The 27942-nt window shown below is 40.6% G+C and overlaps 1 protein-coding gene and 1 long non-coding RNA gene across 2 annotated transcripts; one reads left to right on the top strand and one right to left on the bottom strand.

Moving 5' to 3' along the window:
* Positions 1-8045: 8045 nt before the first annotated feature.
* On the bottom strand, positions 8046-11170 carry fzd10 (frizzled class receptor 10). The gene has a single exon (XM_088377051.1). The coding sequence runs from the start codon at positions 10465-10467 to the stop codon at positions 8716-8718; it is 1752 nt and encodes a 583-aa protein (XP_088233177.1). The 5' UTR covers positions 10468-11170; the 3' UTR covers positions 8046-8715.
* A 4494-nt stretch (positions 11171-15664) lies between these two features.
* Positions 15665-20232, top strand: LOC148398152 (uncharacterized). The gene is made up of 3 exons (XR_015858666.1): positions 15665-16078; positions 16215-16251; positions 18701-20232. It is a non-coding gene; the product is annotated as an uncharacterized LOC148398152 (long non-coding RNA).
* The last annotated feature ends 7710 nt before the right edge of the window (positions 20233-27942 follow it).

Genomic DNA, 27942 nt, shown 5'->3' with positions numbered 1-27942 from the left:
ACAACAGACGGAGTAAAATGATTGCCATGCGTTTTGGGAAGGGCAGCTTTTGCCAGCTTTTGCCAGCTTTTGCATGTTGGGAGGCCGCTCCTCTTAGTTTGTGCTGTACCAACTATATGCGTGGGGATGAATGAAACGCAGCAACTATTGTCATTGTCCCAAACAGTCTTACTTGGGAGTGTCTTGGTGAAGCAGCATTTTTGGAAAGTCAAAAAGAGGAGGAAGCGAGGAAGAATGTGCGACTACATGAGTGTGACAAAATGCTATTGGACTCATTTGCTCGCTATGGCAACCATGCAAGGCAGGGGGGCCAGGGGACCAACTGGCTTTTTCGGCAAGGGCACAATGCAACAAGGCACAGCTGTCTTAACCTAACTGACACCGCTGTTGTCTGTAGGTCAAATCCTTGAATATAAATTAACTGACTCAGTGCCCCTTTGCAGTGGTCCTCAAAAGTGTCTCAGTCACATATAAGAAGCTTTCGCTGTCCTCTCTGACCTCCCCTGACCTGCCTCCAGCCTTTTGCTGCTTTCAAATCCAACAGTCTTGATTGAGCAAAGTTAAACAACGCTTCATCCGCACTCGTACATTCCTCTTTCCAGTTTGAAGTCGACTTTGGTGCATTACTTGTGTGGCAGAGGGCTTACTCCCAAATAAGAATCCTTTTGGGCCAGAGGCAATGTCTGTCCTTGCCAGGGATTACATATGAAGGCTGTTGGGTAAAAAAAAAAAAAAAAAAAAGACAACGAATGACACCAGTTTTCACAATTACGATTCACAATTCTAAAACAAACTCATATATGAACACATTCTGTTAGTTACAGACTATTCAGTGCTTCATTCATGCCAATTCAGTGTAAATATTCTACTTGAGACTGGTCATACTATTAAGGTAGAGTAACACAAACTGAAGAAAAAGATTCAACACTCAAGTCTTTCAAAGGATATGAAGTAAAACATAGCTTTTCATTGTCCTTTGCAAATGGACGCCAACATCGGTTTGAATCTCTTTCAAGAGAGTTTGCGCACATAGGACTGGTTTATTCCTTTCATGTGTGCTCACGAGGGGCATCGCACTTCCTTAGTGTGGCGTAAACTTTCAGCATTTCACTCTCACAAGTTGTTTTGTGCTCTGTGTGTCTTTGATGTGGTGTGCATAAATTGTTTGAAAAATAAGACTTTTTTTCGATATCTTGAATTGTACATGAAAAGCTCTAAATTTAAAACAGAAATGTTCTTACGTAGAAAACATTGAGCGATCGAGTCACTGGATTACACACATGGTATTTATAAAACAAAACAAAACAAAACAAAAAAACATCTTGCGAGTGAAAGTGCTAATGTAAATTCTCAAGACAACAGATGGTCATCAAATGAGCTGCCATTCACACAAACAAAACAAATCAAAATACGTAACATAATAGATCAGTGACTCCAGCTTTTGGTAACATGCTGCCACGGCCCTTTAGTTAAGTCCTGATCCTGATCAAATGCTCATGAGCTTCCTAATAGAACATTTGTTGTCTTTGCTTTCTCTACTTTCTGCCAGCAGGAGTTCTTGCTTCCTTGAAGAGGCAGTAACAAAAGCGTGGGATTGTTTTGTTTGCTTTGCTCATTCAAAGTGCTGTCCGTAATCGGAGACAATTACCAAAGGGCTATATTTAGCTCCATCCATGCCATCTTTTGTTCAGAATGTGAATTCTTTAGTACACACCCTCAAACACTGAGACAATTATTGTTTCATCTAGAAGTACATTATCTAGTAAATATGAAACCTTTTAAGTCATAAAAGTCAGAGCTGCACGATATTGGAAAAACATGCCATATGGTTGAATCTAGCAATACCGATATTATTGCGATATTTACCTAAAGAAATGCCATTTTTATTATCTAATGACATTATTCAATATATAAACTGTGCTTGTTGTCATGAATTTGTGTATGATTCAATGAAATCAGAAGACAAAATACCATCATGCTTCCTGAAACAAAATGTGCTGCAAAGTGTCAGTCGCAGGATATGTATTCCCCTTATTGAAATAATTTTGAACATCTGTGGAATGGAGCTGAAACATGCAGTCTGGAGAAGGTACTCATCAAACCTGTAGAGCCTTTTGTTGTTTGATGAGTAGGTTAGGATACCTGTTGACAGTTGCACAAGTCTCAAAACTTTACAGAAACCATTTGATTAGAGTAATTGCCTCAAAATGTCAATCTTCTTTTTTATCAGTAAATATTTGTGTAAGTTTTTTCCGTGACCCGAAGTTTTTCTTTCTTCAACGGAAGGATATGGACAATTTTGTCCGCATGAGTGGGCCTGCTACCATCAGCCTGATTACGCTTATCAGCAGCAGACATTCTGACCCGCCATTGGTGTCGAGGCAAGAATATTCTGGTGTCGTTGCAGCGCAGTAGTTTTAACACTCAAATGATCACGTGCAGCGATATTAGATACACTTACAAGCCCGACACTAAAGCCAACCTGGGCCTCAGTACTTATCTTAAATTGTTTCTAGTCTTTTGGCTGTGTTAAGCAAGCCTGAAGCAAACTCAGACATGTGTATGTTAAAACATTGTCGTTCTCTAACTGCCAGTTCACATTTACTTAAAAAAAAGGGGAATGAATGAAAATGCAGCTCTTATGGCAATCTGAAAACCATCCGACAAACAGCATAAGTGTTACAAGATGACCTTGGTCTGAGTAAGTGGATACTGACCGATACGGTGGCTGATTAGAGACAGTATTGTGGTTTAGTTTGATGTTGAACTGGAGGTTGGGGTGCAACTTCGTTGCAAAGGTGTGGTCCAGCAAGCACTGTGGTATCTCTGTACCATCGAGGTTTTATTGTGTTTTCAAGCGCCCTAACAGAGAATTGCCGGTTGATGTTGCAGTAAAATCAATTGAATGATGAATTCAATCTTGCTTGTTGTCGATGCTTCAATTTTATTTGTTTGTTGGTCATTGGTCATCATATGTGCTTTCTTTCTTCTTTTTTGCTTTCTTTCTTTCTTTCTTTCTTTCTTGCTTGCTTGCTTGTTTAATGCTTAATTCTTATTTCTGTAAAGACCTATCTATATTAAACGTAGTGTAGACATTGTAGACAAGCCAATTATTGCAAACAAACAGGTTCATTTGTCACTGTCCATTGGCTGGCGTGAACCTCAAACGTCTGCATTCCATTTATTCTGCCAACATGTTGTCACCAAGTTTATGTGACAGTTGATTGTGTTATTTTCCTTTCATGTGATCTCCCTCTGCGACGTGACTCTTTGTTTAGTTTGCTGTTGGTGTGTTTGAACCGCAGGCACTTTCTTTCAGCAGAGCTCACAATCACTGGCGGATTTACCATTCTTCTCTCCTCCTGTGCATTCTTCCCTTGTTCATATGAACTAACTAACTAACTAACTAACTAACTAACTAACTAACTAACTAACTAACTAACTAACTAACTAACTAACTAACTAACTAACTAACTAACTAACTAACTAACTAACTAACTAACTAACTAACTAACTAACTAACTAACTAACTAACTCTCCCCGTGTCACTGTCAATTTCATCGCTGCCTGCCAGTCACAAGCACAGCATGGAGGAACATGAACACAGATTTGCTCTCACTTTTGAATGCAATTATACACAGGATTATGTGTGTGATTTTATGTCCCGCCATAAATCTGCATCTAATACTGAATTTAGACAATGAACTAAGTAGAGTATTTTTGTCTGAATAGATTTTTTCTACAACTCCTCAAGAGAAGATTCCCCAAGAAGATTAATGTGTCATTTGTGGAATACGAATCAAATAGCAAAAATCTGCCAGCTTTTATCCAACTCAGGGATGGTCATTTTGCCATTTGATGTCGACTGAAAATGACTGTTGCCATTTTTGAGGTGGCAAAATGGCCACCCCTTGAGGTGGATAAAATTAGATTCTTAAACGCACTATTAACCAAAATGCCGTGTTCAGACTACTGGGGGTACAAACAACATTATTGTGAAGACATTTTTTTGAGGTTGACTTCCCCTTTAAATTTGTAAACACCCTGTATGATGTAATTATGGTCGCGAGCATATAATAAACCTTTCACCTTGGTAATAAACAAGCCACATATTTGACAGTAGTCATAATTAACAAAGACCTAATCCTCTGCAGGTCTAATGTTACGTACAGTAATTAACATGAAACACTTTGTGCTATGTTAATAGCAGCATCCCAGTGAGCATCTTCCGCAGAGAGCAAAGTCTGAGCTACAATTACACGCCACGGTGGTTGCCTTTTGTTTCAGTCTGAAATGCTCCCACATTTTCACCATCCTCCAGCACCATCAACAAAATAGATATGCTTCCAGCTCAGATTTCTGTGTATATCTGACAAAGGTGCAAAGTGTCACCTGTACTACATCCGTGAGCCGTTTTGCTTTTCAAAGTAAAGTGACAAATCTGAATTTTGACTCAATGCAAGCTATCTCACTTTGAGCCTTGAGTGTGACGGTTATTAAGCAACTCAGAAATACATTGCATTTTAATATGCTGGCCCTCTCATTGCTGAAATGAACTTATTAGAAACCCCTCTCACTATGATGGGTAACATTTTGTTTAATTAATCCCACAATCTCTTTTGGTGTCAGAACTGAGCACAACAATTATTTTAAAGACAATTATTCATAAAATCTCTTGTTTAAGATCACATTAGAATGTACAGATGCTGCATTTACCTAGTGGATATTTTGTGCACTATGTGCAGGATGGCTTTATACTCCAATGGTTTCCAGTGAATTGTTCTGATAAAAATACTAAATTCATGACAGTTGTTCCAGATGACCAATTAATATTACTGTTTATATACTTTTTACCTTTTTATGCAATACTGGCTATACTATTCTGTACACGCTTAGACCAGATAAGCATGTATGGCATGTATCTGAAAAAGACATATTATGGAATATGAAAGCGCATCATCAGACTCATGCAGGAAAGCAGCAGAACTTGCCGCCTGACTGATGTTTTATTCAGTCTGACTAACCGGTCCTCAGAGGAAGTGTGTCGCTGGTCTGCTTATATGCTGGGGGAGGGTCCGATTGCACAGGTCTCGATCAGTTAACACTAATCTGCCTGATCCCGCCCCTCAAAGTCACTCGCTTCTACACATGCAAATAAACATATTCAGTCATTTTTCAAACCAAAGCCACTATCAAACACTTGTTTGATCACTAGAGGGCCTGCAAGGCAGTTCATTAAGCATTTGAAAAAGTGCCCTGCCTCCTCTTTGTAAGAGGAGATCTCATTGTTGCCTGTTTTTATGTAATTACTCTCACCTTTAAGAGCAGATGATCAACCGCCTGTACGGCACACTGAAGTGTATTCGTGTGTGTTTGTGAGCTATTAGGCGCTGCTGTAGCAGCACATCGGGCATGTATACAATACTTCTATTGCCCTTGATTCGCTGCTATACAGATCATTTGTGAACACCCACTCATGCTTGAACCATAATCCTCTGAAATCTGGATTTGTGCCCCAGAAGAACTTGAGGGATGTGAGGGAGCTTTCATTGCATTCTTTGATAACTCTTTGGGTCTATGAAACTTGCTCCTCAAACTCTAAAGCTTTTCTGTCGTTGTTGTTTTGATAACCATCTTCCTCCAAGTTACTACAAATAATTCCTCAGTGAGAAAACCATTTCATTTGATGCACCAACTCACAAATACATTTCTGAAAGGCAACACAATTACATTAAGATCAGCTGTCTCTGAATATAAGAGTGAAGAAGAGTATGGCCTAGCACATTAGAAGGCACGCCCCCACCACCGAGCTCTAGTTGGATTCCTTTGTGTGCATGTCTGCGTGTCATGTATAAGTCTATGACATTGAGAGGGTCGGAACGGCTTTGCAAAAACAGACAGGCCCGAACTAGTAAACAGGTGCTCTTGTAGCAGCTGAGGATGAAGACGCAGGGCGTGTCTAAACTGTCTGATCAAAGAGGAGCTGCCTCAGACGCCAGTCATCGCAGAAGTGTGAGTTACGTCACAATCTCTTTCAGAGAACTTTATGGCTGCTTGCAACAAACAAAGGCAATCTACACAGGTTCCTCGATATACAACCTCAAGTCACAGTGGGAAGAAGGTGTGTCCATTCACTGACGTAGTGGCACAATTGAAAGAACTGGTGAAGCTTCTTTACCTCTTTGACTTTAGCTCATGCGATTTTGTTGACGATTTGCCTTAAACATTGAACTAACGCTCTGTTTCTGAAAGATGTTGGTGAATCCTGTCAGATTAAACACAATTCAAGTGTTTGAATGCACCTGATCTAATACGTACAATATGTTCTAGGCTTTAAAGAAATTCAATTCACAAAGACATACTGTGACACCCCCCGACTCTTGGAAGAAAAAAAAAGAGAAGGAAAAAAAACTTTCTTAACAGCAATACTTTTGCCATTGCTCTGAGCGGAATTTCTTCCCTTTGAAGAGAAAAGAAGAAAAGTGAAGCCTACATGGCTGAAGAAACCCTGGAGGTGGGTGCAAACTGTCACTTATATTTACAGCCTTCCCAGACACCTTGGGGGCTCTTATCCAGGTGGCCTTCGTAGAAGGGCGCTCACCTTCCCCTCCTCCAAGTTAGAGTATCAATAGGCACTGCTGTACTTTGATTCAGACACATTGGGGTTGTGAGTCATGTGCTTTTGACTGTAAAAACAGGTTGGGTTGATGCAGGCACTTGAATGCCCTCAGGAACAAAAAGCATTATGTGGTTTCTGAAACACTCGTCTACCAAAAACAGGACTGTATGCATAAGCTTTAAACTCTCACATTCAGGTGATGTGAAATGAGTGATCTTGTATTTCCTTTTTAATTAAAAAAATAAATAAAAATAAAATAAAAATCTGTGTCTTCTAGTCAAGATACTAGCAGTTCTTAAGAGCATGAACCTCAAATTCCCAACATCTCTGTTTACTCCTACTGCTTTTCGGAATAGGTTTCCGTCAATAATAGCCGTTTTAAAGCCCTACCAGATGTGGCTTTAGAAATGCCACCATGCTTTGCTGATAAAGAAGGAAAGAGATGACAGATATTTTGTATTTTGGGTTTGCAGCAATCCCCTTTTCAAAGTCAAACCCTTCAAACTGTCTAATCCTGTACTGAATGAGAGCAGGATTATTGAACAAGCCCCTCCATTGATACACGCCAACACATTCACGAGAGGAGAGAGAGGAAGGTGAGAATGGGCTGAAACAAAATTGAGGATGTGCTGCAAGAGTCGCACAAAATGTTGTATAAACATTAATGTTGAAAATGATCGTCTTCTTCATCTGTCATGTTTATAAAAATATTGGTAGAGTATTAATGATAAAACATGCTCTATATAAGAATAATTGAGCAAATATTTAATATTATCTGACAATATACTGTATACTCACTTGGCCACGTTAGATTGTGCAGATGCACATTCTAATGCAATCCCATCAATCGGCCTTCACAACTACTGCAGTTTAATAATGTTCAGTTTTTGAGATTTTAACAATATATTTAATATTTTATTCATTGGAGTTGTAGCTTACAGTGATGAAGGACTGCTCTGTACTATAGCGAGCGGCCTACTATTTTGTTCCTCTCAATGTAGGCTTTACAAAATATGTACTAAATACATAAACAGTTCTCAGTCGGATGTTTTTCAATTCAAGCTACAAGCTCAACAAAAAGCACAGCGACATTACTCCTTTCCTGATGGCACCTTGTAAGGCAGAATTTGAGATACGGCTCCGGTTTTGGATGTGATTCTAGCTGCACCTAATTTGCGGCCACTGAGCGTCTGGCGGTACTTCAAAATTTTGATTGCCTGTAGTGTGAGAAAATATTTCTTCTTGCATTACTGACTCGTCAACATTTATAAGAACAAAAGCGATATTTGACATAGCGACGGCACCGAGTAAGATAAATGTAAAGCATAACAACGGCAACTGTTCCAAAACTAAAAACAATTTCTGTATGGGTGTTAGAAGACAGCAATAATAACTCAACTGCAACACAATGCAAGGTTGACCAGCATTTAAAACTAGAACGTTTTTTTAATAAAATCTGCAGTTTTAGAAATACATACAAACATTTTCTTGAGCTATAAAACAGCAACTGAAAACGCAATAGCGCACACAAACAACTTTTCAATACAGAGTGCTTAATTAATTTACAGCATGGATTTGCCTCACAAAAGGCAGTGGAGAAGGTCTGGGCTGCTTTTCAGCAGCTGTTCTCGCTCCCAGTTCAAACATATATGACGCCTGGCTCCATTTCCATTAAAAAGCCTCTAAACACAACACTCATCTCTGACCATTTGCCTCCATTGTCTCTGGGGTCCTTTCTTCGTCTGTAATCTTCCACTAAACAGTACAAGTGTCTTTGCCGCGTGGAAGCAAAACATCTATTGCACATTATTCAAATAACCCCATGGCACAGCTCAATTGGTTATTCCACTCTTTTTCTCATAATTGAAACAGCACTTTTTTTTTCTCCACCAGGATCCTCAGCTGGATAACAGAAGAGAAGCATTTTTTTTTTCACAAACAAAGGCAGCTCTTGTTCGAGATACAACAAAAAAACGTGTTGCATGATATTCAATGCAGCTTGCATAAATACATCATGGCACTCTTGAATAAAATGTCTCGTGGTAAGTGTTTTTTTTTGGGGGGAAGGGGGGTTCATACACAAGAAAAGAGCCAGCTCATACGCATGTGGGAGGGGGCCGCGTGGGTTCATACTTAGAGGTGTGCCCTTTGAGAGACGGGTGAGGTTTCATGTATGGCCGGCTGCTGGTGAACACACTGCTTGCCTTCCTTCGCGTTCTCTTTCGCAGTTTCCTGCTGAACACGTTCTGCCACGACTGGAGGGTCTTGGAGGTCCAGATCCACATGCCACTGGTGATGCCCACCACCAACAGCATGAAGATCTTCACCATGAAAACCTCAACGACGGGGATGGATGTCGTCAAAAGGCACTCGGACTCTTGTACGCCGTTGTCCTTACACTTGTCCTTCATAGCAACCACGCGCCAGTAGTCCATGTTGAGTCGCTCGTAGAAGTAGCAGGCGATGACACAAGTGGCCGGGACGGTATAAAGCACAGAAAAGACCCCGATACGAACCATCAACTTCTCCAGCTTGTCTGTGTTCTCCCCCTCTGTTTTCATGATCTTCCTGATGTTGAAAAGAGCCACAAAGCCAGACAGGAGAAAGGAGGTGCCCATGATAAGGTAGCAGGAGAGGGGAATGAGCACAAAGCCTGTGAGAGCTTTGACGTCCATGCTGCCCACATAGCACACACCTGTCAGCTCATCCCCCGCCACCTTCCTCATCACCAGGATCATGATGGTCTTCACAGCCGGGATGGCCCACGCCGCGAGGTGGAAGTAGCTGCTGTTGGCCTCAATGGCTTCGTGACCCCACTTCTTTCCAGCGGCCAGAAACCACGTGAGGGTCAAGATCACCCACCAAAGGGAGCTTGCCATGCCAAAATAATACAAGATCAAGAACACAATAGTGCAGCCGGTGCTCTCCAGGCCCTCCTGGATGACATATTGGACCCCGTTGTCCCTGTCGCACGCGATTCTGTCAGCGCCCACAAAAAGTCGGACGAGGTAGCCCACGGAGTAAACACAGTAGGACATAGAGAGGAAGATGATGGGCCTCTCTGGGTATTTGAAGCGCTGGGGGTCAATGAGGAATGTAAGCACGGTGAAAGCGCTGGAGACAAAGCACAGGATGGACCAGATGGCCATCCATACCAAGGAAAACTGCTTGTCCCCTTGACTCCAGTAGACATCCACCCTCGGGTAACATTTTGGGGCACACGACTCGCTTTTCTCAACATAGTGGAACTTGCCAGAGTTGCTGCACGGCTTCCTGCTGCCGGTGTCCTTCGGGTGCAGATCCGCTCCGTTCAGGGGACGGTGCAGTCGGAAATCCGGCGGCTGGGTGTGCGACACTTTGGGAGGCTCATCCGAGCCGTTGTTGGGCGCCTCCATGCAGAGGTAGTTGGGGTCGTTTTTGGTGGGTAGACGTGAGCAGTCCAATGAGTCCGGCCAGGGGAAGTTGAACTGTTCCAAAATGGGTGAGCATTTCACTTTGACTTGTTCACACATCACTCTGCAAGCAGGGATGGGGTTGGACACTTGCTCAGTACACATGGGGGCATAAAGCGAACAAAGGAAAAATTTGAGATGACTGTGACATCCAAACTGGATCAGCGTTGCAAATTCTTGCAGCTTCATGGCTGCTTCTTTTTGGTTGTCGTGCCCCATGAGATTTGGCATGCGGGTCATGTTGTAGCCAATGTCCTTACACAGGGGGATGCTGATTTGTTGACATTTCCCCTCTCCTGGCCAGTCTGGGTCAACGGAGCTAATGGCTGAGCCCTCACTGATGCATTGCACCAGCAAAATGAACAGTATAAGGCTCGGGTTTGCAATTGAACACATCCTCACTACTTGAGTTGAAAAACAATAAACAAACTGTCCATCATTGGTTATCTTATACAACTGCAAAGTCTTTTATGAAACCAAATCAGAGTGGCTGAACTTACGCCGCTTTCTGTTGCAAGACCACCTTGCCCGCCAAACTTCAATAAAAACATAAATCCCACATTGGTCCAAAAATAGAGTTTTGCAGAAGAGAGAGTGCGTTGCAGCCCATGCTGTCGGACACCCTGTTTGTGATTCAAGAGTTGCAGCATGTGTGTTCACTCAATTTTTATGGCGTGAATCTCCAAAAGCCTCAAATGTGTCCATAAAAAAATCCCTTTGACCATGCATTCCAAGAGAAATCACACGCAAAAGTCCGAGGACTCCATCCTCTCGTTTCGTGCGAGTTTTCCGTCCAGCGCTGACTGCAGCGGCGTGCTTCCCGTCCCAGCGCAAGAAGTTGGAAGAGCCTCACTCAGAGTACAAGTAGAGCACCTCCCCTGCTTTTTCCCTTTTTTTTTTTTCGCTCTTGCTTTTTTTGGCGGGTCACAAATAATGACGTCCGACTCAAATAAACATCCTTAGCGATAATATCACACGTTGGCCACAAGTAGTATGGAGCGGCTGGCGCTCCTGGGAGGCGGGCTGTTGATGCGTTTGGTGGCAGCGCTTGTCTGAGCTGAGCTGCTCGGAGCCGCCTCGGTCCCGGTCCAACCTGCCAAAAGATCCGCCTTCAAAGGCAGCCACTTAGCATAAGAAAGATGACACTGACACGCGGCTTATTTCCTAATCGTGTGGAACAGCTTGTTCATTACTGCATTTTAAATGGCCCCGCAGCCTCTTTGGTTGTGCACGACTGCAAACTTCACACACAGTGCAATGTGAATATGTTTTTTTTTTTTTAAACAAGAAATTTTAAACATTGCACAATATGCTTCCAGGACGCACCGCGTCAAATGCGCATTACACCAGACATTTCTGGTGTGTTTAAGTCTTGATGAGACGGGATTTGTTTCTCACTCTGGTTTTCCCATGCGCGTTATATTTTACATTTATTATACACGCGTCGCACACTTATAGATACAGTCACATTCGTGCCAATACAAGATAATATCGCCAAGTTAAAATTATTTTTATTCAACAATATGGTTGATAGCTATATAGTTTTCAACGCTTGAGAGCATCTTACAGGGATATATATATATATATATATATATATATATATATATATATATATATATATATATATATATATATATATATATATATATATATATATATATATATACACATATATATATATTTTTAAATGAGTACATTATAAGAAAATATTCCCAGCCAAAATATTTACACCGCACAGTAAACAACCACAATATTTATTTTACATCTCTTCCAGTCTCAATTAAATCTTAGCATTACTGTAGGTCAAGTTTATCAATAAACATATATTGCCTCTTTGTACTGTAGCTCGTGACAGTGCTGGGCTTCCTATAAATAAGACATACTGTACGTCTTCGTGTTTGCCTGGACACTGAGGCATGCAATGATTAAATATTTAAAATAGTAAAACAAAAATGCATTTGTAGGGCTTGATGTAATTGCATTTGCTGGGCTTGATATAATCTAAGACTTTCCATGTATTTGCTTATGTTTTCCCCTTTAACACGGATGTGGTTTTGTTCTCCTTAGAACTAAAGCAACTTGCTGCAAACAGAGTCACGTGATATGTTTTTAGATTGTTGTAGAATTAAAAAATATCCAGGCTCACACTCAATAGCAATGACATTCAGTGTAATAGTATTTGTTCACAATTGTACAAAAAAGCTCATTGATTTTATTTTGTTTGTATCAAAAATAAAATTAGATGGCTTATATGTAAAAAATATCACCACATTTGAACAAGTCCCACATAGAATAAATATTTGTGCAAAAATGTACAAAAGATATCTCCCAACTGTAGTTGTGAAGAAGTCTGTTTAATTTGGCCTATTTAAAACCACCATCATTTGCCAATAAAGGAAGTAAGACAACAATGCATGAAATGTTTTGATTTATTTTTATGCCACTGATCTGGCATTAGGAGAATAGAATAAAATAGAATAGAATAGAATAGAATAGAATAGAATAGAATAGAATACAATACAATACAATACAATACAATACAATACAATACAATACAATACAATACAATACAATACAATACAATGGTCTTTAATGTCATTTTAGTTCACAACGTTGTTCCACTGTGGAATACAAATTATTGAAAATCACGAGTAAAGCAATGACTAATGTAAACCTGCTGCTGGTCTGCAGATTGTCTGGGAGTGTCAAACATTCACATGACCATTCTAAATATGTACGGCATTCATTGTCTTCCCATGAGTCGTTTATTATCCGAATTTTGAAAAACACTATCTGAACTGCTATGCTAATCAAGGCATTATAGCTAGGGAAATTATAGCGCATGTATATGTATGTTATATGAATTGATTAGCTGATTGGGGTAGTGGTCAAATCTATGGGCCTCATTCACAGACCAAGTTTCAGACAGACAGACAGAGAGAGAGAGAGAGAGAGAGAGAGAGAGAGAGAGAGAGAGAGAGAGAGAGAGAGAGAGAGAGAGAGAGAGAGAGAGACTCATAACTTAATAACATTATATAAAACACTTCAAACAAAATAATAAAGGGTGGCTTCTAGTCATGTATTGAATTATTTCTACCCTTGTTATCAAATTTTTGCTACTTTTGGAGGTATCCGGATTAGCAAAGGTAGTGCAGTCAGTGCTATTTGTAATGAATGCAATGGCCTACTATTTACAAATACAATCCAAGTGTTGTTGTAACAAGAAGGCTTTCCAGTTATTAAGAAAGGTGTACCTATTTTTTAGTTTCAAAATGGTCCAGAAGGCCGGAAGATATCGCTGCATGAGCTGGAAAAGACAAAAGGCCAGTTTTTTTTTCTTTTTGGGGTTAGACACACATGCACACCGTCATACGCGGGAATCGAACACACAAGACAAGCGAGTGTACACCATCAGCAATCCCCAGGACACCAGAAGTTGTCCTTGTGTGCCAGATTAGCTACTTCAGGCCTGATCATATGTACCGGTGTAACTTTGGTTTTCATGTTAAGTCAATGGATGAAAGGATGAAATATTAACAATGAGAAGCAACTCTCAATATGAAGTAATGTTGTTCTACATACAACACTATCCAACCAACCATTATCGCAACCTCTCATCCTAACTATCAATAAATACAGTTTCGCTTTGATGGTAATAAACAAAACCCAACATAGGCATCTTAACTTAACAATTCTGATATGAATGTTTTCCCAGCACACATTAGATTGTGCTGGTTTCAATGATGACACATTTCACATCTGCGGAGAATATTTAATAAGCAAGGACAGCACACTTCAAGAGAAAGAGATGTGCAGATCATGCAGCCAAAGCATTTTTTTAGTCAAAATTTGCTTGTCTATATTGTATGCCTCTCTTGTTTGTTAAGGGGATTCGAGACCAGTCCTGCAAGAAATCAGGGGACAGCTGCAGCCCGCCACCACCAACACAAAAGGGTTGTTTTTGAGAATTTAATGAAATTGTTGACTTTTATTGCCTGTTTAAAACAAAACTCCAATTGGGGGTGGAACTCCCCTAGAACAGATGTAAAAGAAATAATACATAATATTATCACTTTGATGAACCTTATAAAGATGTAGTTTTATGTCAGACTGCTTGTGCAGGGCCAGGTTGGTGTGACAGACTTTGGGTAGTACATGCTTTGTGCATGTTTATGAGAGATCCTCCAGACCTCCACTCACATTACCTTGTAAAAAGTTTTAAGCCTCAAGATTTATCCGTGGTATTCGTTGGCTATGAAATACACGTCACATAGAGCAGCAAGGCTTTAAGTGCATTTTTACAAGAGTACCTAAAGTGCTTTGAGAGGCATTTCAGCAATGTGCCTGTGCAAAATGAGAAACCTGGCACCAGTGTGCATAAATGGTTTTAGCACAATGTATCTCAATGGTAGCATTTCAGCTGTTCAGGCTCAGCGTGTGGAGCAGCAACATATACGGGGTGTGAAAAGAATACACGCTCGGTCTCCTTAGCACATGTGTTGCACAGATTCCTTTCATCCAGTCGTTGGTGTTAATACTAAGTTAACCGGATCGCCATCAGAAAAATACACTCAGCCAATTTTTATGGGACCCTACACTGTGGTTGGAGTCAATGCTTGGTTATTTTGTCAATAGAGATTATCAATTCTAGTGTAGCAATATTGAAGAGACCCAAACTGCATTTTCAGCAACTCTCTCGGGAGAAACAAACCATTCCAATTTGTATATTTAGATTAAAACATTTGTTACATTTGATTTGAATGTTAATTATAACACACACGTCAGCATTTAAAAAGGTATTAATGACTTCCAATTTGTGACTATGTGGGAATTCTTCAATGTATGGAACACATTTAGTTTTGGTCATATACAAAGAAAGCTATTGTCACCTCTCATAAGGGGACAACAGCTGCCATGCCTGCTTTTTTACTTTCACATATGCAGGCTGAGCAGAAGTAGAACAAAAGTGGTCTCATGTGTATATAAAACAATAAGTCATAAAATCTATTCTTGGAGCTTTTACTCATCATCAGTGTTCCTGCCATAGTATTGTAAAATAAATCTACCCATCCATCTGTCTTTATTACTGGTGCTTTAGTAATTGGAAACATGCAGAATAACATTGTCATACATACTTTTTAAGAAGACAACATTTGTTGGAATGAATCATTGTTGGAATTTTTTCATTCCCGTCTCTCTGTCTGTATGAGCGTTGTGCTTGTCATGATGACGATGATGGCTTTGAAATATAGATGGTAACAGTTTGAGTCAAGCCTGCCTCGTGATTTTTTTTAATTGTTCTGTCTTGGACCTGATTTCAAGTACAACTGCCCTCCTATAGAATATTTGTCATACATTTGACACGTGCACGCAAACTCGCATGCACTCACGCACTTCAAAACTTTTTTTCATCTCCGCAACCACAACAGTGAGAGAAGGGGGAAACCTAGCCCGAGACCATCTCTAAGAAAGTAACTGTGAGATAATTCTGTAACTAATAAAGTGAAAGAGGGTGGGCTTTGATGGGTGAAGCTGAAAAGATATTTTATTTTTTGTGTGTGGGATTTGCAATCTGTGATTCTATGGTGCTTGCTGGCACCCCTGCTGCTAGGCTCTGGCTGGAAGCTGGCCCCCCTCTGGCTAATGTTATGGAGAATCGGAGGAATTTTATGGCTGTCTTTTCCTCCGGACTCTTTTTTTCTTTTGTTCCCCTTTGAAGAATGACTTTAGACATTTTATTTACATATTTAACCATGGATGAAAGAAATGAAGGGCACGCAAGCAAAGCTCCTCAGGTTTTTAAGGGAATTTTGATTCATAGTGTCAAAGAAGCTGGAGCTGATGCATTTTGTTCAAGTCTTAAATTTGATTGATATCAAAGGGTACGCTGATGGTGACGATTTTAAAAGGTTTTTGAAGACAACAAATCCATCCCTGTATATAATAAGCCTCATCCTGGTTCTCTTTGCCCCTTTTGGATGATTTGTCCTCCGTTCCAGCATGTGAGGTAAGCTATGGGAGAAATGGGTGACATTTTGGACATGTTTGGTATTGTTGGCGGCATTGAAAGGCCGTGTTGATTAAATGTACGGGTGGGGTAGGGCTCTAATCTTCTTAACCAAGGCCCTCCTCTTGGCTTTCAGAGTGCACAATGAGAAGAAACAACACACTCAGCTGGAGGTGAGACTATTTGTTCATACGCTCCGCGCATTGTCCAAAGATCCTGTTCTCCCCCCTGATCGCACACATTCAGCGTTTAGCTCAGGATGATCCCCTTTATCAACATAATCTTTTATTTTCTCCCCTATTGCCACTCAACTATTTGAGGCTATTACTGAAAAATACTTATTTTTCAATCAAATTTTGGTCTCATTCCAGATTTTTCTACTGATAAATTTGAAATGAATTTTTAATTGTGACATGAATGTGTGTTTGAATTTAATAGGCGCTCCAGTTTTTAGTAAAGGGTCAGATAAGTTATTGGGAAATGCATGAGTGAAACGATTAAATATTAAGGAGGCCTGACTACTTCAAAGCCTGCAGTATTTCATCCTTGTGTTTTAAATAGTTCAATTAAGTAACTTATTAATGAGGACTAATTTGTACCACTCCTTTTTTCCCTATCTTTTTGCTTTGCCTCACAAGAATACGTCACAGCCATCAATGGAAGGTGCAACCTTTGACCTCATTCTTTGTGCCTTGTGCTTAATAAGAGGAAGTGACAGTTTTTGTAACCTTCTAAGTGTTTATAGATTAGTGTAATTATAGTCGATGGTGGGCCTTGAGAGGCTGCTTGCCAAGAAAGCCTGTTTCAATGGCTTTTTGTTTGTTACGAAGGCCAAGTCGATCTACGGCGAGTTTGCTTTGAATCACTCTTCCATGGGATGGTCATTTAGGAGAAGAATGAAGAGAGGGATAATTGTTGAATTTTACAACTTATTATTTAAAAAAAATCCGCCCCAGTGAAGAACTGTTGGGTGACTTTTTCATCAGAGTCACACAACACGAGAGTGATTAGTGACCCTTCACATGAACGAGGAGGAGAAAAAAAGTTTAAAAAAAAAGGATGAAAGATTTGTAATGTCTGCTTCGGTGAGGGACACTGATGGCAATATTATTACCCAAGGTCCTTGTGGGGGTACTTGAGTGTGAATTGTTAATCAGGAAGGCCTTCACTGGTCTAATCCCTCTTTGAGTGGCCGGCCGGAATCAGCGCGTCAGGGGAGACTCCCCACTGCTTCTGGCTGTGGAGGAGCCATTGAATAGGACAGCCCTCCTGTCCCATTCCCACAGTCCCCTCACACTGTGCAGTGGAGCCATGCATGTCTGCACACACACATGTTCACACACGCACACACACACTCACATATCCTGCTCTACTCAAATTAGATTAGAACCTTCCCTTTCTGCCCAGCAAGGCGCTGGTCTTTTCTCTGCCCTGGTCATTTATCCTTCCCTTTTGTCTCGGCTGTATAAAAGAGAAACACGATCCCAAACACCTTCTCTTTTAAGAATTCACTGGTCTGAAAAAGATGAAGCAAGGACATCTTTAGTGGGCCTTAGGTGATGCTATAATATCATCATTCCTTTGGTGTGTCACATCTAATGATGTGTGGATGAGAGAGGTCGGATGGGAAGGAGGGTGACACTGCACCCGCATTGAGAACAGCGCCAGCTGTGCGTCACGTCAACCTGTTAGCACACATCACCATCGAGCAGCGTTAAGGGTCTCTTTATTGTACGGCCTGGCTAACACTGTCCAACGTTTACTCTGATCGGCCGTAGATCAGCGAAAGCCCTGTAGTATTAGTTGTTTTTATACCTCCTGCCTTTTGTCCTTGCAAACCTGTAATGGACACTGACATATGGACAAAATCAAGGCTTCAACTCACAGGGTCTTTTGTATTAAAGCCCTGGTGGAGGACCACCCCCCACCCCCTCCCCGATGCTTCTATGTGCAGCCAAGCTATCCCAAAAGCAGCAAATTGAGATCAAAGTCAAATTAAAGCTGACTCGTTCAAAGCAAGATAAAAATGTGTGAGCCTGCAGCAATATTTTCGCTATTGATTTCCTCCTATGCTTGCACTCGGTGGGACTGTGCTGGATGTGCTGTGCTGAGCGTCAGTACGTAGACTCTGAGGCTGCTGCGGGGGAAGAGGAAATGGCTATCAATACAGACAGAAAAACACAACCATAATAAATAGCAACAGACAGCTTCTCCAGAGCGGCGGCTGAGATATAAGTGATCTGCTTGTTTTTCATCGATATCCAGTGCTGGGGGCGGAAACAACGAGAGCTTGGACTGGCAATTGTGGCAATGAGCATGGAAACAACAGCTTTGTTGTGTGATTTTTGTGTAGGCTTGTCATTGTGTTCACAGGCGAATGGAAGTCATTTTTAAGGCACCACAAGAGCAGCACACACGCTTATTTACTTTATTCACATGGCCACAGACGTTTCATTGGCCGTTTTGATTTGCCACACAAAGAAGCAAGTACGAGTCTGCCTGCCTCGAAGCAGATAATCAGTATATTGGTTGGTCCAGAAAGCTGCACGCAAAAGCAAACAGAATGAGCTTCTTTGAAGTCAAATTTAAATATAAAGGCTTATTTTATGCTTCATTCTTCAGGATGTCAACAAGGTGTGAAGCGAGGAGATTCAATGTCCTGGGACTTCATCACAGTGAAACCTGAACATGTTTAAGACAGGATGGAAGAGAGAGTGTCTGCAGACCCACAAATGTTTGTCATTCTGATGCAATTTTACTTTTTCTGGATCTTTGCACATTCTTGCACATCAATCTTCATCCACTGAAGAACAATGAAGGCGAGATGTCAGACGGGTGAACACAAATCTCAAATGTCAGTCAGCCGACACTGGGGGTTACAACAACTGACAAAAATGAACTTTCTTTGCTACCAGCATCCAGAATACATTCCAGGTCGCAATCGCATATCCACCATGCTCTCCTCACCTTGCTGTCGTGTGTAACACCTGGGTGTGCTAAAAGGAACCCGAATCATGCGGAGGAAAGACTCTTTTAATCTGTTTCAGATATTGTTTCATTGCTGTAAGCAGTCTTACCTCATCTATGAGGTTTCCTCCTCAGACAGGGTATCATGTGTATCTGCAGGCATTCCTCGGGCTCAAATATCAAAACAGCACTAAATAACTTGTCATTCTCATTCCTCACTACACTGTGCATTAGAGACATTAGTAAGCATGTGGGCCATATGTTGTGACTTCTTAACTTGAAAAGATATCAAAAGTTATATGGGGAGGAAATATGAAGTCAAGTAGGAGTCATATTCAAGTGTAAAAAAAAAACCGCTGGGAAAAAAGTTTAACATTCTACACATTATTTGGGGGATAATAAAACATTTAGCTTTCACAAATTAAACTTCTTGTCAAACAAAAGCGATAGCTGTTAGTAACCCAGTTACGGAATGTGCTGTGGGGCTTTATTCCCTCTCACGCTTTTATTCCAAGTGCAATGGCTGTTTGACTTCTTTGTATGTGCTGATCAAGACGTGTCTCAGACACAAATACCCAACTTAATACTTCACATTTTGTCCCTGTGCTTTCTGAGCAATGATCAAATGAGGAACCTTTGACAAAAAGCCATGCGACTTCATTACATCCCATTTTATACGCTTGAATGTTTTCCACTCAAGCAAATCGGATGGAATCATTGGGGAACAAAACTGTTATTGTCTTATCAAATAACTCAGGAAACTATGTTCCTTTGTCTCTGTAGCGGTATATGGCATGTGCTAAATTCATGAATTAAACCATGTTGCGGTTGTGTGATGTGTTTTTTAAGGATCAGAATAATTGACTATTTATTTAATACTGCTTTCAACCGCAAACAGAATAAAAATTTTGTTGTTCCAGCTTTTTACTGCTGCCCTGAAGCCTGAAAATTCACGTTTGGAAATGGATCTCAAAGCAGACATTATGAAGATAATTGTATGATTTGTGCAAAACTATTCACATATTTGAAAAGTGTTCAATGCGAGTAAATATGCAACAATGGTTGTTTTAAAGTGCTGTATAAAAGAAAGCTGAAGTGAAGAAGATCTGAAATGCCATTTAATCTTAGATGCGGCAAGACAAGCAAAGTTTGCTGTTTCTTTAATAAAGGACACAACCAACTACTGACCCAACTGTCTCAATGTTTTTTTTTTTATTTTAGCAGGTTTGCATGAATGGGGATTTTTTTTTTTTTTTACAATGATGTCATTTGATTTTCACAAATCCGAACAAAAAAATTACTTCATTTTTTTCCCCCCCCATATAATTATAATGGCATTTTTGGAGAGCAATCATCCAAACCTTTATAAGCAGGTCCAAAAGTGGAGGTTTTAGAAAACACATTGTGTCGCGCTGGTATGATGTCATGCTGTCTTTGTAGGCAGCTAAACTCTCCCTATCCGGTCAACCAACCCTGCTTGAGGAAACAAAGGATAGATCTGAGATGAATCTTCAAACCTTATGGTGGAGGGGTGGAATGGAAACACACTCCTAGGTGACAATGTTTTTCTTGTCAACGGTCTGCCTGCCTCCGCCGTGTTGCTGGGCTCACCCGGCTGACCATGTTCATATCAGAATAGTTGAGGCAGCAACATGAAAGCAATTTACCAAAAGGTGTGAATGGACGTGTCCTGGAGGTGAAATACCAGCTTATATGACAAAACCACAGAGGGAGAAGTGGTGAAAGAGAACACTCAAAGCAGTGAAAGATGAAGGTGCTTTGGTTGTCCGCTCAGACTGGAGGAATGGTTGTGACAGCACCTCTTTTTTATATTTGTATTATTGGGTCAGTTCCCAAAGAGATCCAGGGTCAGTGGAATTAGCGTTGACTTCCGATCTCGCTTACCTGCTCAAACTACAGAGAGATGTCAGTTCTCACCCTGTTCAAACAAAGCAACACAGATGACAACAGTTTCTGACACCCAAAACATCCCTGACGACGTCGTCATCCCTTTGGTCTTTCTCTGCAGGCAAATGGAAAAGGCATAGTTCATCTTGACTTCTTAGCATCTGGAAGAGATGAAACACAAACTCCAGCTGCCAGCTTCTGACTGATTGACTTGTCTGACCTTATTGTGACCACAATACTGTAAACGTTGCGCAACTGTGATGATACATGATCCTAAAGTTGAGTTTTACCTGAAACTCAGACCACTACACTGGTGAGTCAGATTTTGTAGTTTAGTTCATGTCAATGTTTATACGTAGGGGTGGAAAGACACAGTAATCTCTGATAGTAAACTAAAACCCTTCTATGTAACTTAAAAGGCTGAATGATTGAGCAAACAGGGTGAATGGCTTGAATGAAGATTTTAGTCTTATACAGCTCGGAGTAGCCCGTTAGGCAAGATTGGCAAATGTTAAGGCCTGGGGGAACAGCGCGTTCAAATCGAGAAAAATAACACCATCGGCATAATTGATCAAAATTAGCTATTACTATTATCATTTAACTTTCAAATTGGAAAGACTAACATAGATTCAAATGTAAAGCAATCACTATAAATCAAAATAGCACAATTGTCATTGTTGATTGTTGTGCGTATTTATGTCATATTATGATCAGCATTATTTGTTTTCTTATTCAATGGAATTTTCTTTTCTTTTAAATGGTTAAGGTTGTAAATTGGGTCACATGGGATCTCCATGTTAAATTAAAAACTAAGGTATTGTAAAACCAAGCTATTAGATTTTTTTTATTGTGGTAAATTCCAGATGGGAGGAGGATCCATATGAAATCGGATCCATATTAGGTGGGTCACCTCCCTTAACGCTGTAGTCTGTCTGTGTAGTTGAAAATATCTTACTGTAAATTTGAGATATAGGTAACGTGATACCAAAAAACAACAATGTATATAACGTATATAACATCTAAAAACTTATATAAAAAGTACGTATATAAACAGGAATTCAAAAGTTATCCCTTTGAGAGCAAGAATTTCTCAGATAATCCCGATGACTTATTGTTAAGTGTCCTTGGGTCCATTGAAAGACTCTATATGCAGTAAATGTACGTTATATTATAATGAAGAATCTGGCGGGCACCGTAGTTGGGGTGATAAGGTGAGGAGATCTAACCAACCTACATACTCAACATTTCATATATGCATTTTCAATGCACATGCACTACACAATGGACAATTCCTTCTCAAAATGTTCTTGGTCTTTTGCTGATAAACTTGCCCGGTTTTTAGCTCTCACTGTACGTTGGACCTGAGTCACCAAGAATTCACCGACGTGAGCTAAGGTGGGGACCTGTGGGCTCCCATTTGCCCAAATCAGCTTCATGCGAACATTGTTGAGCGCAGCACAGACATCCATGCTGACACACATCAGAAGTACTAAGAGTTTGGGTTTGTTTGTTTGATGCCTTCTTTGTTTGGTCTTTTTTGTGACGTTTTGCGAAGGGTGGGGGAATGGGGGTTTACTTTTGATATTCCAGCTCCCATGGGAGGCTTGGGGGACTGCACCAAACGATATTCATTTGGATAATTAGCACAAAAACAACCTCATAAATCACTACAGGTTGTCACAGCAGGACATCAAAACATCTGTGTGACACATCTCATTAAGATGCTCTGCTCACTGGCCTAGTTTTTAAGAGAAATAACATAATTTCATCAATCATGAGCCATTTGAGGACCCTCCTGATTCAATACCATACATTTTTTAAAAACATTTTTCAGGGTCCCTGTCTGTCATGGGCCTTCATGTGGGGTGTCTTTTCCATGACACGTTTTAGAGGTTGTGTGGTTCCAATTGTAAAGAATGTTATAATATCCCTCCAATTTATGTTGGGACTGAACAAGATTGTATTACTTGACTTATGACATATTTGAATCAAGTTAAGACTTGCTCGAAAGCTCAACTTGACTCGTTTGATTCTTTTTCCCACTAACTTGGGACTTGCTTGAAACTTGAAAGTTACGACTTGAGACTAAGTTGTGACTTGCACTGTGTGACTTCCTCTCACCTCTGCACTTGAATAAAAGCAAGCAGTTTGTTACAGCACACACTTGTTGCTGGCCAAACGCAAGTAGTAACATGTAAGTGAAATCCAACCCACTGGTTGTCAATCTAAGTAAAACTGGGCAGGCCATTGGATCAGCATTACGGTGTACTTAGATAAAAGCGATCCCAAACAGGGAAAATTAGATGTGTTGATTTGATTGAAGAGTTTGTCCTTAATGACAGGCCGTGAATGGCTTCAATGGTCTCTGCTTAATGTAGCTCTGCTATCTGTGACTTGTGTAACGGACTGCACAGTACAACTAGCAATCAGCTATGACTGAATTTTATGGTACGCTTTGCTCAGCGAATCAATCCAGTGAGCGAAATGAAGTCAACACTTAACATGTTTTGTTAAGTCATTGTGAAAAAAAAGCAAACTATTTGTCTCTAAACGCATTTATTTTTCTTAGAAGTTTGATATTTTAACCATGTTTTGTTCGTCTCTGAAAACGAATTTTTGAGGCCATTATTTCTTTTTTAAGAAATGTCTATACTGCAGTTTGCCGAATATTGCACTACATTTGAATACCTATTGTAGGCTTCTATAAAATTTGAACTTAGCTTTATTTCTAGACATATCTTGATGCTTTAAGACATTCACATGTGGCTGCGCTCGATCTACAGCATAAACAGGCCCTGTGTATTGAATGTGAACATGCAGCTTAAATGTCTGATTTGTGTGGTGCCAATCATTTCATCTTTCCCTACTGGCACGTATTAAGTCAAAACATTAAAATGATTAATCAAGATGTCATTAACTACCAGGGGACGCACTTCAATTGGTGGGGCAAACAATAAATGGCATCCTGTTTATTTGAAGAGATTATACTGGGTTTGTTCCCATCTGCCTCGTGGGAGGAAATGGAGTCCCTGGTACAGATGCTGTTTGTCAGAAGTCAGAATGGTGCGGCAGCAATGAGCCAACATGCACCGGCGGTGATTCAAGCAAACTGAAATAGAACAATGGATCCTCCAAGCCCATATCCCATTTCAAAAGGAACACTGTCTAGTTTGTTCCATTTTTTTTCCATAGGCATGAAAAACGAGTCATCATGCCATAGCATAAAGTACTGTGCATTTTCCTGATTTTTTCATGATAGTCTCTTTGAAGTCTGTTAGACAATCGACATGCTTCTGCATAGCCTCAAACAATTTGGTCACTCTGAAGGATTTATGATGCTGATAAAATCCTTTATTTACAGACTAAATTTTAACATATTAAATGTAATGTCCGCAGTGGAATATAAATGTCGACTGTGTTTTGCACATTAAGCGGGTTTTTTTAGTTTTATGATAGACATGAATGAATTCAGGCCCCTTTTCAAATGCCATAAAATGGGAATTATAAATTGGGCAATGACAGTACTGTCATTGTTTTTTTTGGGTTACTTTGATAGTCTAGTTTATGATCCCAGATGTTGGCAGAGGGATGCAATCCCCCACAAAAGACAATTGCAGCTGTGACTGCTCTGTTCCGTGTTCTGCTGTTAGAAAATAAGAATGACACAAAGGGTTCCACATGAGCTTGTGGCAACCTGCTCTGCTTTTTCTCAACCAAAACAAGTATGCACATTTCATCTGTGAGTGTAATTGCCATTTGTATTGTACTTATGTTAATAACGTAAGGCTGCAGGCAAACTCTTATTTATTTGTACTGTGAACATAGTGGGTATATTTTAGGGATGCAAATAAAACATTTATGAGTGCACTTGAATCCCACATTTTTACCATATTGCTAAATGGATGGAAGTGTGTCAGCAACAAAAAACATTTGTAAATTAAAAATAAACGAGTCAGCATATGTATTGGTCACATATGCATGCAGAGAATTTTGTTGCGGTGCCTCTAATATCAGGGGCAAAATGCCACCATTTAGGGGTAGTCGAGATAACACAACTTTACTTGAAGAACAATGCTTTGCGAACCTGAAAACGCAACAACACTGTACAGCATATTAAAAGATGGTTTCCAATTTGTGAAAACGGAAGATACGCAAATGTGTTGTGAATTTAGAATTTAGAAGTTGACTAGTTGACATGGTTTGAATTGTTCTTCTACTGCAGAATCCAACTGCGCTTCACCTTGAGGTCACCAGACATTCTCTCTCAAGATTCTCAGCAAAAGAGCAGAATTCATGATTTCATCAATCAAGTAGCTAAGCAGCACCAAACCATCACACTTCAAGCCCATGTTTGACTGTTGGCATGAAGTCCTTTTTGCAAAGTACTGTGTTACATTAACACCAGACGTAACAAGACACACACTTTCCAACTTTTGTCTTCTCATTTCACAGAATGTTTCTCAGAAATGTCATTCATACAAACTGAGACGAAAGAGACCAGCAGTTCTTCAGGTGTTGTCCTGGGATTCTTTGTGACCTCCTGGATGAGTCAATTGCTCTGCGTTTGGGATAATTTCTAGAGGGCAACTTTTCACCCAACATGGTTCACTGGCGTCGATGCTTAATGAATGGCTTTGTAATCCTTTGCAACTTTTTCAAATCTTTTGACTGTTCTTCGTAACGTCAGGCAGGTTTTACTTAAGTAATTTCTGGTTTGAATAGGTCAGGCTTGGGTGTGGTCAATTAAAGTGAACTCATCTTTCCAAAAAATGTGACTAGGAACAATTATGATTTAACAAGTGGAACAAGTGTACATTTTTCATACAGGGCTAGGTATCTTTGAATCGTTTTTCCCTCTTTTTAAAGACAATCTCAATTTCAAGATTTTTAGAAATTTTACGAGTTATCATTGTCTGATATTTACATTTGTTTGATTATCTTAATTGCAAAAATTGTTACATTCAGTGGGAGACATCATGTTGCATTAGTATGATATCAACCATTTACATACTGTCGCTGATGCCGCTGTCAGTCACGCACCAAAACACCCCACAGGGTCATGAACACAAGTTAGCTAAGGGTATAGCATTCCAAACTTGGCTGTGGCAGACGGCAATGAACTGTACCGTTTAGTAGAAACGACTATGGCTCTATAGCTTGTCCACCACATTCTGACCTAGCATCTGCTTGTGAACTCTGCACCCATTGATGTGTCCACTGTATTCTGCTTCCTTTTGTGTAAATTATATGACATGCGTGAATGGATCCGTTCTCTGCGTGCTTCGGGAGGAAGCAATATAAAAGCCTGTTGTGGTGGACGAGATGGCCCCGGCAGCTTCTTACCACCGATCAGCCAGAGGCAGCAGTGGGAGTCGAGCCTCTCTGTAATTACAACATGGTCCTAAAAAGCAAATACCAAGCCCTAGCAACCTCAGCCGGGAGACAGAGAGAAAAGGGAGTATAGTGCAGAGGCGGGGTTGAAAAAAAAATAGGCAAGGAGCGTTAAGAAGCGTCACAGAGAGCGACCCCGCAATGACCCCGTCTCTCCAACAATCGTCCCCTGCCAGCCGGAGCCAGGGTTAAGGGCGAGAGCGAGGGGCCGGGCGGGATCCCCTCCGATTTATGACTGACTATAAGGCCCCTGAAAGAAACCCAATCACCCAGGATTCCTGCGCAGCATGACTCTGGCTGGAGAGAATAGATAGCCCAGGAGAGTGTGGGACCGGGGGCTTCGGCAGCAGAGCCAATGGTTCATATACAGGCACTGACACAGAGGGAGACTGCTGCGGGGAGGGCCGCTGGGCATTGGCTCCATTATGTGCCGCTCTCCGCATTGAGCGTGATATCATTACACTGTGCCGACATCAGATGACTGTGCCCAAACTCATCGTCTGAACTCCCTTTGTCTGACATATTTCACAACCTGGAATTACATGCACCCGGCTAATTGCTCTATCTGTCTAATTAGTAGAAATGGAATGGTTATTACATTTCAACCTGCTATCAGTGTCGAGTGGGAAAAAGAGAGGCAGGCTGAGAGCAGGGCATGAAAAGAAAGGGAGAAGGCAGCTGTCTTTTAAAGCGGGGTAAGCCGCGCTCCGAGCTACCCCGCTGATCCATTAGCATATCTGAATGATCCTTTTCCTGCACAGCCACCACCACGCTGCAAGGTGGCACATCTGAAGAAGGCGCCCTTTGAATGCGCTTGCAAGCTGGGGAAACTCTTATTTTTCAACTCGTTTGAAAATCCGCAGACAACTTGATATTTGAGAAGCCAACAAAAACAAAAGTGTGAGGAAAAGGGAAAGAAAGTTTCATATTTCAGGAGGACAGGAGTTTTACAAGCTATTTGAAGCTGGATACTTAATAATTCACTTGATGCTACAAGCGGCAGTCAGGCAGTATGGAAAAATACTCATGCACAACGACTGCGTTCATCACCTTTGCATTGTCAAAGGCAAGTGCATGACAACCTCTGGATCAGGTAGCAGGATTCGGTTTTTATTAAAGGCGCAAATCAAAGCAAAGTTCAGTCGACTTGGATGGGCTACGATAATCTTTTAATGATCCTCAGAGGGAAAATTCAACTGTTACAGCAGCACACAGCAGATTGTTTGAAAAATAAAAATAGCAATAGGTAAATATACCTACGAGATATACAACAACTTTTTTGAACAATGAAGTGGCATGGGTATTTTAAGTAGTTGTGGCCCACATTGCACAGTCTGATAGTGACAAGCACAAAGGATCGCCTCAAGTGCTTAATTGTGCGTGCAAATATTGGCGTACGATGTGAAGGAATAACAAACCATTTCTAGGAGTGAATATGCTGTGCCTACTCTTTCCAAAGAAAGGTGTGTAACTTGCAAACCATTGTCTTAAAACTGGTTTAGTTGGATCCCTTAATTTTGTGTGGCACACCCATTTATATGTATCATAACGTATTTGCGAGTAACACTGAACTAAGCCTTTTGCATTTTGATCCTCGT

Source organism: Syngnathus floridae, chromosome 5 (assembly GCF_059516105.1).
Source record: "Syngnathus floridae isolate MCC-2025c chromosome 5, RoL_Sflo_1.0, whole genome shotgun sequence".
NCBI classification, from domain to species: Eukaryota; Metazoa; Chordata; class Actinopteri; order Syngnathiformes; family Syngnathidae; genus Syngnathus; species Syngnathus floridae.
The sequence above is the reverse complement of the archived record's forward strand: the minus strand, read 5'-3'. Positions and strand labels throughout refer to the sequence as shown.